Here is a 12,500-nt window from a genome sequence, read left to right as displayed (position 1 = left end):
CGTGTCTCGCCTTACCAGGAACGACCTGGACATCGTCGACATGTACGTCAAGTTCGACCTCGGGTGTTACATCAATCAGGCTCGTGACAAGGCCGTCCTGAAGTCGAAGACCTTCACGATAGACTCGCCGCAGTGCCTCTCGTTCTGGGTGTTCATGTTCACCACGCTCGCTACCCAGACCAAGTTTGGGGCGCTGTCTGTGAGTAGCAGGGAATGGCGAGTTAGTGCAGCGAAAAATAAAGATGTGTTAGGACGTAAATTTGGAATGAACGGAGGGTGTATAGAATGAGCCTGTATGGATTTTATTCTGTCTTTTCCTGCTAGAGGTGGGACTGAAGTGAAGATTAATATATACGTACACACTTTATATATATATATATATATATATATATATATATATATATATATATATATATATATATATATATATATGTATTTTGTATATTCACCCTTTCCCCCTTAGAAGGTCATAAAGATGTAAGTACTAAGTCTTTGTTCTCAGCGACGCTTACCTTAGTTTGTAATACTAGGTTTTTCCCTTTAATATCTTCATTCATTAATTAGTACAGACATGTAGCCTATTCATAAACATTCACTTAATCACAGTAACGCCTAAGAGAGAGAGAGAGAGAGAGAGAGAGAGAGAGAGAGAGAGAGAGAGAGAGAGAGAGAGAGAGAGAGAGAGAGAGAGAGAATCATTCCTACTCGAGTTAGGCATAACAAATTTGTCGTTTTCCTTTTGAGCTGCTTCAAAGAAGATGGAAAAGATTATGGCAGTAACCTTTTCAAAACATTGTTTTTATGGTACACGTATTATTTTTTCTTCCTTTTTAGGTTGTATTGAATACAGGGGCAGGCAAGAAAAGTATTATTTGGCGATTGCAGAATGAACAGCAAGCTGGCTGGACTTACTCCCAGGTGAGCATGCTTTAATGTTCCAATCGTCAGAGACTGAGATACAAAACACAAATATTTTCGAGTTCAAAGATTTCATGTTAATCGTATAATATGAAATCCCTTCTAATACGTGACCCCAAACGTTCAGAGGTCATAACATTCGTAATGCAACATTTGATGTTATATAATACTTAGAATTGTACCCGTTATACACGAAACGTCTTGTGTAAAATACCTAACAACGACGTGTTTCATAAAATCAAGCAAAATCCTTTCATTTCAGATTTAAACCTTAAGATTATCGAATGTTTCAGATACTTTCATAAAGCGAAATATTAAATTACAAGAGCTATAGATTACGATAAAGTTTGACTTGATTAAATTTAGATAACTGACAGATCTTATGACTGAGGCTCATATTGTCGACCTTATTTTGCTTGGTCAAAAGTTACTACAAGTTGTATGATCATTGGTCACTGATTGCAGGATCAAATGCCAACAACTGCTTTATCATATCTTTTTAATTGCATGGTCACAAAATACTAATTGTAATATCACAGTCAACAGCTGCACGATCACGTTACATATTCCATGATTACAAATCAACAATTGCATGGTCACAAATCAATGATTGGATGAGCACAAGTCAAGAGCTGCATGATCCCAGGTCGAGAATTGCACGATACCAGGTTATTGATTGCTTGATCACAAGTCAGCAATTGCATAATTACAATTAATTTACAGTAAGATTACCCGTCAAAAGTTGTACCATCACATGTTAACAAAATCATGGAAATGAGTTACTAATTGGATCAACATAAGTCCTCAGTTGCCTAATGATAAGTTGCAAGAACACAAGCCATAAGTTGCTTGATCACAACTTAGTTTTTGTATCATTACTAGTAAAATTCAATAATCACGCGTAACTGATTGCATGATCTTATTGCTTGATCATTAATTAATGATTACATGCTTAGACACCAACAAATGCATGACCACAAGTTACCACCCAGTAACACTATCACAAGTGAACGATTGTCTAGTGTTTTACTTGACTGCATGACTGCAAGTTAACAGTTGCATTTTCACAAGTTAGAATTATGAGTGTTCATGAGTTTATAATTGCATGATCACCGATCACTAGTTGTATGATCACAAATCACTGGTTGTATGATCACAAATCACTGGTTGTATGATCACAAATCACTGGTTGTATGATCACATGTCAAAAGTTGTATATTCACAAAGAACAGATTGCATGCTCATAAGTCATGAAATACATGGACAAATATCTATTTGTAGGATTACTAGATGATATTTGCATGATCACAAATCAACAATTTCATTACCCCAAGCTACTGGTTGTATGATAATAATTTAACAGTTGCACAACCTCAAGTTACTTAGTTACTAACTACTTGGTTACATGTCAGTAGTTGCATAATAATAAGTCACTGATTGCAATATCACTTGTCATTGACAGTATGATTCTGAGACGTCAGTTGCAGCATTGCAAATAACTGATGGCAAAATAACACATCACTGTATGGATGGTTTGAAGTAGCAGACAACATCATCACTAATCAACAATTACATAATCAGAAATTAATCTTTATATAATTTCTAGTAACATATTCAGCCATACGTAATTGTAATAATCTCAATGCCTTATGTAACTATTGTATTTCTTATGCTTTTTTAATATACTTGTCGCTACAAAGCCTTAGGATCCAAATGAAAAACCAACCTAATCAGGTATCTAAAAAGTGTGAAGAATTTGAGCAGGTGAAGGGCATCGTCGTTATTGCAGTTACATACATCAAGGAGTGACTTTGTTTTTATATATAGAATTCCAAAGTCTAAAGCCAATATATTCAGAGGCTCGAGTCATTATTGTATGGTTGTATAAGTCGTTGATTCTTTGATCACAAGGAAAAGAATATGATTTCAAAATGTTGATTGTATGATCCTAATTCATCTGTTGCATGATATAAAGTCAATAATCACAAGAATATGACATCCACTCAGCAATTTCTGACCCACAGTTACTTTTTACATGAAATATACTAACAGACTGCATTATAACCACTCAGTTGCATGATAACCACTCAATGAATGCATGATAACCACTCAATTGCATGAAAACAAATCATGGGTCGCATGATATCCACTAAATAATTTCATGCCTGCAAGTATCAAACTGCTTGGCCAGAAGTCACTGATTGCATGATACCCACCCACTAGTTGCATGAACCCAAATTGCTTAATGTATGATGTTCATTTACTAATTGAATAACCGTAAGCCACAAACTGCATGGCTGTAAATCACTGATTGCATAACCGGAAGTCACTTATTGCTTGATATCTGTTCACTGATTGCATACTCACAAGTCACATATTGCATGATATCTATTAACTTTTGCATGACCTCAAATCACTGATTGCATGATGTCCACTTACTAATTGCATGACAGAAAGTCTCATAATGTATGACCTCAGGTCACTGATTGCATGCCCATAAGTAACTGATTGCATGCCCACAAGTCACTAATATTGCATGCCTATAAGTCACTAATTTCATAGTATTAAAGCAGATATTGCATTCCCAAAAGTCACTAATTGCATGATCTTATTGAATGCTCACAAGTTACTTATTGCATGATATTACATTAGATATTGCATTCCACGAGTCACTAATTGCATGATATCAAATTAGATATTGCATGCCCACAAGTCACTTATTGCATGAGATCAAATCAGATATTGCATGCCCACAAGTCACTAATTGCATGAGATCAAATCAGATATTGCATGCCCACAAGTCACTTATTGCATGAGATCAAATCAGATATTGCATGCCCACAAGTCACTAATTGCATGATATTAAATCAGATATTGGATGCACAAGTCACTATTGCAGATATCACTTCATGTAATTGGCATGACCACAAGTCACTAATTGCATGATATTAAATCAGATATTGCATGCCCACAAGTCACTTATTGCATGAGATCAAATCAGATATTGCATGCCCACAAGTCACTTATTGCATGAGATCAAATCAGATATTGCATGCCCACAAGTCACTAATTGCATGATATTAAATCAGATATTGGATGCCCACAAGTCACTTATTGCATGATATCAAATCAGGTATTGCATGACCACAAGTCACTAATTGCATGATATTAAATCAGATATTGCATGCCCACAAGTCACTTATTGCATGAGATCAAATCAGATATTGCATGCCCACAAGTCACTATTGCATGATATCAAATCAGATATTGCATGCCCACAAGTCACTAATTGCATGATATTAAATCAGATATTGCATGCCAACAAGTCCACTTTTGCATGATCAAATCAGTATTGCATACCCCAAGTCACTAATTGCATGAATCCCAAATCAGTATTTCATGCCACAAGTCACTTATTGATGATCAAATCAGTATTGATGCCCACAAGTCACTAATTTCAATGATATTAAATCAAGATATTGATGCCCCACAAGTTATTAAATTGCATGATATCAAATTCAGGTATTGGCATGACCCACAATCACTAATTGCTGAAATATTAAAATCGATATTATGCCCACAAGTCCACTTATTGCATGAGATCATCAATATTGCATGCACAATCCACTTAATTGCATGATATTTAAATCAGATATTGCGCCCACAAGTCAAACCGAGATGCCAGATTTAAATTCATATATTGATGCACAAGTCACTTATTGCATGATATCAAAATCAGTATTGCATGACATGCCCACAATCACTAATTGCATGATAATAAATCAGATATGCATGCACAAGTCACGTATTGCATGAGATTCATCAAGCCCACTAATTTTGCAATGATATTAAATCAGATATTGCCATGCCAAACAAGTCACTTTAATTCCATGATATTAAATTAGATATTGCATGCCCACAAGTCACTTATTGCATGATATTAAATCAGATATTGCATGCCCACAAGTCACTTATTGCATGAGATCAAATCAGATATTCCATTCCACTAGTCACTAATTGCATGATATTCATAGATTATTGCATGCCACAATCACTTATGCGTGAATCAAATTAAGATGATGCATTGCACAAGTCACTTGCATGATAATCAGTAATATTGATCAAATAAGATACTGCATGCCCACAAGTCCTATTCCCTTATTGTATGATATCAAATTCAGATATTGCATGCCCACAAGTCACTTAGTCAAATGTTTTGCAATTTGATAGCAAATTAGATATTGCATGCCCACAAGTCACTTATTGCGTGATATAAATAAGATATTGCCCATGCCCACAAGTCACTTATTTGCATGATATTAAATCATGATATTGCATGACACAAGTCACTATTGCATGATATGAAATCATTTTATATTGGGATGCCGCACAAGTCACTTATTGTATGATATTTAAATCAGATATTGCATGTCCCAAGTCACTTGTTGCTTGTATGAAAATTCAGTATTGAATGCCCCACAATCACCTTATTGCATGATATTAAAATCAGATATTGCAATGAACCACAAGTTCACTAATTGCAATGATTTAAATTAAAGAATATTGGGATGCCCGCCCAAGTCCATTTTGTATGATATTAAATCAGATATTGCATGTCCACAAGTCACTTGTTGCTTGATATGAAATCAGATATTGAATGCCCACAAGTCACTTTTTGCATGATATTAAATCAGATATTGCATGACCACAAGTCACTAATTGCATGATATTAAATCAGATATTGGATGCCCACAAGTCACTTATTGCATGATATCAAATCAGATATTGCATGCCCACAAGTCACTTATTACATGATATCAAATCAGATATTGCATGTCCACAAGTCACTTATTGCATGATATCAAATCAGATATTGCATGCCCACAAGTCACTTATTACATGATATCAAATCAGATATTGCATTGTCCCTGCAAGTCCACTTATTGCATTGAATTTAAATCAGATTATTGCATGCCTAACAATTCACTAATTGCATGATTAGTAAAACGATTATTGCTGGCCTAACACGTCCACTTATTGCCTGATGAATTTTAAAAATCAGATATTGCCTTGCATCCTACAAGTCATTAATTTGCATGATATTCGACGATATTGCATGCCTACAAGTCACTTATTGCCTGATATTAAATCAGATATTGCATGTCTACAAGAGTCATTATTGCATGAATTTAATTTCCAATATTGATGTTCACAAGTACTTATTGCATGATATTAAATCCAGATTTATTGCATGGCTACCAAGTAATTATTGCCTGAATATTAAATCAGATAGTGCATTGTCTTCACAAGTTCACTTATTGATGATATAAATCAGATAATTGGCATGTCCACAAGTTCAAACTTATGCATGATATTAAATCAGATATGCAATTGCCATCAAGCTCAATAATGCATGATATTAAATCAGATATTGCATGCCTACAAGTCACTAATTGCATGATATTAAATCAGATATTGCATGTCCACAAGTCACTTATTGCCTGATATTAAATCAGATATTGCATGCCTACAAGTCACTTATTGCATGATATTAAATCAGATATTGCATGTCCACAAGTCACTTATTGCATGATATTAAATCAGATATTGCATGCCTACAAGTCACTTATTGCATGATATTAAATCAGATATTGCATGCCTACAAGTCACTAATTGCATGATATTAAATCAGATATTGCATGTCCCAACAAGCCACTATTGCATGATATTTAAATCAGATATTGCCATCATTTGCCCTACAAGGTCACTAAATGCATGATATTAAATCAATATTGCATGCTTACAGTCACAGAAAATAATTGCATGATATTAAATCAGAATATTGCATGTACAAGTCACTTAATTGTTGAATATTAAATCAGATATTGCATGCCTACAAGTCACTTATTGCATGATATTAAATCAGGCATTGCATGTCCACAAGTCACTTATTGCCTGATATTAAATCAGATATTGCATGCCTACAAGTCACTTATTGCCTGATATTAAATCAGATATTGCATGCCTACAAGTCACTAATTGCATGATATTAAATCAGATATTGCATGCGCCTAAGTTACTAATTGCATGATATTAAATTAGATATTGCATGTCCATAAGTCACCAATAACATGATATTAAATGGAATATTGCATTATCACATATCACAAAGTGCATGTTGTAAGGCCACTGATTGCATGGTCCTCTGGCACTGATTGCATGATATCCACTCAGGGGTTTCATGACTTTAATTCAAATTGAAATTATCATTATCATAAGGCAGCAAGTCACAAATTGCATGACCTCAAGTCACTGATTGCATGATGCCTGCTCAATGGTTGCATGCCCACAAGTCACTTATTGCATGATATAAACTTAGCATGACCTAACGTCACAAGTTGCATGATGCACCCACTGGTTACACGACCTTAAGTCACTCATTGCATGATGTCTTCTCATTGACTGCATGATTTCTACTCACTGATTTTGTGACTGAATGTCGCAATCTGTAAAAATGTACGTATTTGTAAATTATGTGTAAATAAAATTCCGTGTAAGGCTTGTTTTTTTTTTTTTTTTTTTTAGATTAGGAAGTTTTATCACATAACTTTCAAGATATGCATGAATTTAATATTAGCTAGTTTAAGTAACAGCATGCGTGAAACATTATCATCTAGTCTGGGTAACTGGATAACACTTGGCCAGTTTCGTAAAGCATGCAAGCCTTTTTAGTACTACTAATAGTTCATCTCAATTCAGGAGAGTGTCCTTCATCTTACCTTAAAGGCCCCCATACACTGAACGATTGTCTGAACGACTTTCTGAACGTTTGTCGTCATCGACCCATACACAAACACTATTCAGACAGTATGAACGATCTCCGTACCGATTTCAGTCTGAAGAAAGATTTTGTCTGGAGATGATATGGCATCATCTCTAAAAGAGACGCGCGCGATAGCGTTATATCGGCAGACGAACCCATACATTGAACGATCTGTGTATGGCAGACTTAAGTCGCAAGCCAGCAACCTGGTCGTGACAGATTTCCGCTGATATCGTTCAGACACGAAGCTCTGCCCACTTGTGCATTCAGACAAGCCCATACACAGTATTTTTGCGAACGATACAAACAGTCGTTCAGACAATCGTTCAGTGTGTGGTGGCCTTATGTGAAAAACAACAAGCAGTCAGTAGCTCGGCAGCAGTACACAAGATAACCTGGCTCAGGGTTGCCGTTTTGAGGAATTTCGTCTATTAGTGTGGCTTTCTGGTGACATCTGGCAACCTTCCGTGGCTTTTCCGACCACAGGCCACAGCACTGAGAAAAAAATTCATCACTTTGCTTTTTTATGTTTTTTTTATGAAAATAAAGATATAAAACATTTCCTGCTTATTTATACAAATGAATTTTATGGAAAGCCTTTATTTTTCTTTGTCAAAAATACTATATATTAAGCTAGTGACGTGTAGTTCTCTAACATCACGGAAAATAATTCTACATCGGAAAATACTCATTCTAACCATTAAATCATAAATAACGTAAAAAAAATCAGATGAACTGCCTATGACAACACTGCTAAAAGCCAATGTTGTGAAGAAAAAACGGCATCACTGAATTATTCCTGGCTGTGTCATCTATGTTTTGCTCAGTAGATCCAGCGTATGTTAGACTCCCCTGAAAGCAGCTCACGGTCTTCCACCCTGTTTTGGTCTTGTCTTCCCACCAGGTACCCGTCCCTGCAGGCAGTGGTATGACAGTGACAATCGAGGGCACGAAGGGTCCCAATGTTATTGGAATGATCGGGGTTGATGACGTTGCAGTGTATACGGCCGACTGCAAAGGTACTGTTTATTGACTGGGATTTTATACTGCTTTCCTTTTGCTTATAATCTTATAATCTGTGAAATTTCCAATTTATTTTGTTTGCTCCCCACTTCCCCCACCAAGTTCATTGAAACTTGTTTTGGTGACTGGCTTATATATATATATATATATATATATATATATATATATATTATATATATAATATGTGTGTGTGTGTGTGTGTGTGTATAAATATATATATATATATATATATATAATATATATATATATTATATATATGTGTGTGTGATGTGTGTGTGTGTATATATATATAGTATATATATATATATATATATATATATATATATATATATATATATATATATACGTTAAATTGTATTAAAAGTTGCACCTCTCGTTCCTGAGACCTTCATAGTGTTCGAGTGCGGGTAAGGATTTAAGCAATACACTTAAATTAGCTGCAAAAACGAGCCTAACAGCAAAACAAGACAGACACATAATCTAAAAGACGACATAAGTCTGCCGATGTCATCAACCACTGACATTTGGTTGGCTATAGTAGATTCACATCAACTGTGCATTTGATGTCTAGGCCCTTTCCCTTACGACGCTCCTGATTGGCTATTGATAAGCCAGTTACACACAGGGCTGGAAACTCTCAGTCTCTCTCGAGAGTTCACATGGGGAGGATGTTGTTCCACCTCTCCTACAATAGTGACATCTGCCATCTCTGCCCCCAGTGGAACCTCCACAAGCGCGTGTCGAGGCGGCAGACTGCACCTTCGATGACGGATACTGCCAATACACGATCAGGAATCCGGACCAAGAAACTGACGTTCCTTCGCTCAACTGGAGGTTCGCCTACGGAGATACACTCAACGTCCTCAGGGATCACACGTTCGAGGCAGATTTTGGTATTGTTTCTCATTTTGCTTTGTTTTATTTTCCCTTCATTTTTTTTAGGTGGTCTTGTTGATATAGCGATTTTTCGTCTTTAGCATTTTTTAATTGTAATATTTTTAGTTCCTTTGGTGATTTTCTTAAAGTTACTTTTAGTATTTCTAGTGCTAAGTGGTTTTTTAGTTGTATTTTTAAGTATTTCTAGTACTCTCTCTCTCTCTCTCTCTCTCTCTCTCTCTCTCTCTCTCTCTCGTCTCTCTCTCTTATCTCTCTTTTTTTTTTTATATATATATATATATATATATATATCTATATATATATATATATATATATATATATATATTGCATATAAAACGTACAGGACATATTTTACCACATACTTATGTAATTGAAATAACCACAATGCAATGCCCTCTTATCTTAACTTCTTGAGAAGTCAAGAGGTTATTACATTATACCTACTGCATATATATATATATATATATTTATATATATATATATATATATATATATATATATATTTAGACATCCCTCTGTTTAATATCCTCCCTCTACAATTATCAGGTGGATTCATGTTCATCGATTCGGTCAATACTGACCTGAAGAGCCACTTGAGAAGTCCGAAACTGCAGAAGAACACGACCTACTGTTTCACCTTCTATTATGCTTCGTTCTACAGCGACAGCGGAGCTGTTCTGTCCGTCTACAGGTAACAGAATCTCCCTGGACAGAAGTGGTGTTGATTTGGAAGCCTCCCTTCTCTAGAGGGAACCGAGTTCTCCCAAGTTGTCCTCTGGTCCGATTGCTACAAGTGTTCTCTTGAATAATGAATTTCACGCAATTCATTATTGGTGTTCGATTTGTATATTTCAAAGATCATTTTGATTTTTGCGTCATGTTTCAATACTGTCTGGCTCATAGAAAATTATTTGATACACAAAATGCTACTTATTGTTATTCATAATAGACAAGCGCTTTTATAGGAAGAACTGACGGGCAAAATTCCAATGAATAACGTGCCCTTATGTAAACAAAAACATTGATACATCAGCAAACAAAAGCAAAGATAAACAAAGCTGTAATCATCACTGAATAAACAACAATTTTATTTTTGTTATAACTAATTTTTGGATATATATGTTTTCAGTAAAAGCCCAATTTAGATAAACAGAATAGTGTACGTGAGTGTGGTGCTCTTAAGCAAGAGAATTGAAACCCATTATTATGGACTGCCCTGGCGAGTCTATGTCCTGTAGGGACTCTCCCTTTCATTCCTTTTACTGTACCTCTGTTCATATTCTCTTTCTTTCATGTTACCTTCCACCCTCTCCTAACAGTTATTTCGTAGTGCAACTGCGAGGTTTTCCTCTTGTTAAACTTTTATAATCTTTCGACTATTAATTTCCCCTTCAGCGCTGAATGACCTCATAGGTCCCAGCGCTTGATTAGAAAACCTATACAATATCTGATACTTATTGGCTGTGTGCGATGTATTAACACTCTGATTATAAAATTCGTACACCAGATTATTTATCCGTTATTTCTCTGTGTTGTTCACTGAATGTAAACTGTTTTATACATTCTTAGCCTTTTTTTTTTTAAATTATGCAGTACCAACTTACAGATTATAAGAGGCATATATTCATGATAATTACCCGTCACTAGCTTATTATAAAGTTCTAACTTATCAAATTAATTTTTGTAGTTTTACATGACTTATAAAATTTCTGATAAATTCTTGTCTTTTTTTTTTCTAAAAATGCCAATTCACAGATTAAAAGAAATAACATTTTTAGTTAGTTTTACGTTGCTCTTTTATAATTTTTTTTTTTTTTTTATAAATCCTTGTAATTTTTTTCAATAATACCAACTCAGATTAAAAGAAATCTACTGTTATCATAATTAGAAAAATGAATCGTCACTATTTAAAATTTTTTATATTCTCTTTTTTTTTCTAATATTACCAATTCACAAATTAGAATCAATATACATTTACGATAATTATCTCTCACTGTTTCAGGTACGTGAATGAGAGAGCCGAAATTTTATGGCGGGCGAATCAGGGCATCATCCCAGAAAGACCTGCCAACGACCAGCAGGTGAAGTGGCACTATGGTCAGATCGCTCTCGAGGACCAAGCATCAGACTTCGAGGTTAGTCCCAATCTAAGCTTTCCCTCTCTCTCTCTCTCTCTCTCTCTCTCTCTCTCTCTCTCTCTCTCTCTCTCTCTCTCTCTCTCTCTCATCTGTACAAAAGGTATCTTATGGGCACTGTCCCTTGGACCTATATATATATGACTGGTAAACATGTTCTGTTACAACAGAATTCCATCTAATAAAAGGAGCCCATAAAAACACCAAAATCTAGAAACATACTATATTTCAGAGACTGCTGTCTCCCTCTTCAGGTAGATGAATGAGAAAAGTTACTTTTCTCATTCATCTACCTGAAGAAGGAGACAGCAGTCTCTGAAATATAGTATTTTTCTCTCTTTTTTTTATGGGCTCCTTTTATTATATATATATATATATATATATATATATATATATATATATATATATATATATATATATATATATATATATATATATTTTACATGACGAGAATGGTTGTGTCTATTTCTCAGTAATATACTTATGAATATACGTTGTAATCATGTACTTGGAAATAAACCCTTTTTCCCACAAAATTGTAAGTGCTCTCTCTCTCTCTCTCTCTCTCTCTCTCTCTCTCTCTCTCTCTCTCTCTCTTACGCACACAAGTTATGCTCTGACTTATTTAATAATGATCCATCAGTGATAGGAAACGGTGAATGGATTATGTAAAAAAAAAAAAAGAAACTTCCTTTACATATATA

General features: G+C 34.9%; 1 protein-coding gene across 1 annotated transcript in view; it reads left to right on the top strand.

The window, feature by feature from the left end:
- The window catches only part of LOC135219181 (MAM and LDL-receptor class A domain-containing protein 1-like), a 36,093-nt gene that overhangs the window by 18,694 nt on the left and 4,899 nt on the right, over positions 1–12,500 (top strand). The window contains exons 10-15 of the mRNA XM_064255723.1: positions 19–199; positions 835–918; positions 8,646–8,760; positions 9,484–9,657; positions 10,208–10,352; positions 11,664–11,796. Coding sequence (XP_064111793.1) covers positions 19–199; positions 835–918; positions 8,646–8,760; positions 9,484–9,657; positions 10,208–10,352; positions 11,664–11,796 — 832 coding nt within the window. The remainder of the gene's footprint in view (positions 1–18; positions 200–834; positions 919–8,645; positions 8,761–9,483; positions 9,658–10,207; positions 10,353–11,663; positions 11,797–12,500) is intronic.

The sequence above is a fragment of the Macrobrachium nipponense genome, chromosome 1, assembly GCF_015104395.2.
Source record: "Macrobrachium nipponense isolate FS-2020 chromosome 1, ASM1510439v2, whole genome shotgun sequence".
NCBI classification, from domain to species: Eukaryota; Metazoa; Arthropoda; class Malacostraca; order Decapoda; family Palaemonidae; genus Macrobrachium; species Macrobrachium nipponense.
Note: the sequence above shows the minus strand (reverse complement) of the source record. Positions and strands in the feature narration are given on the sequence as shown.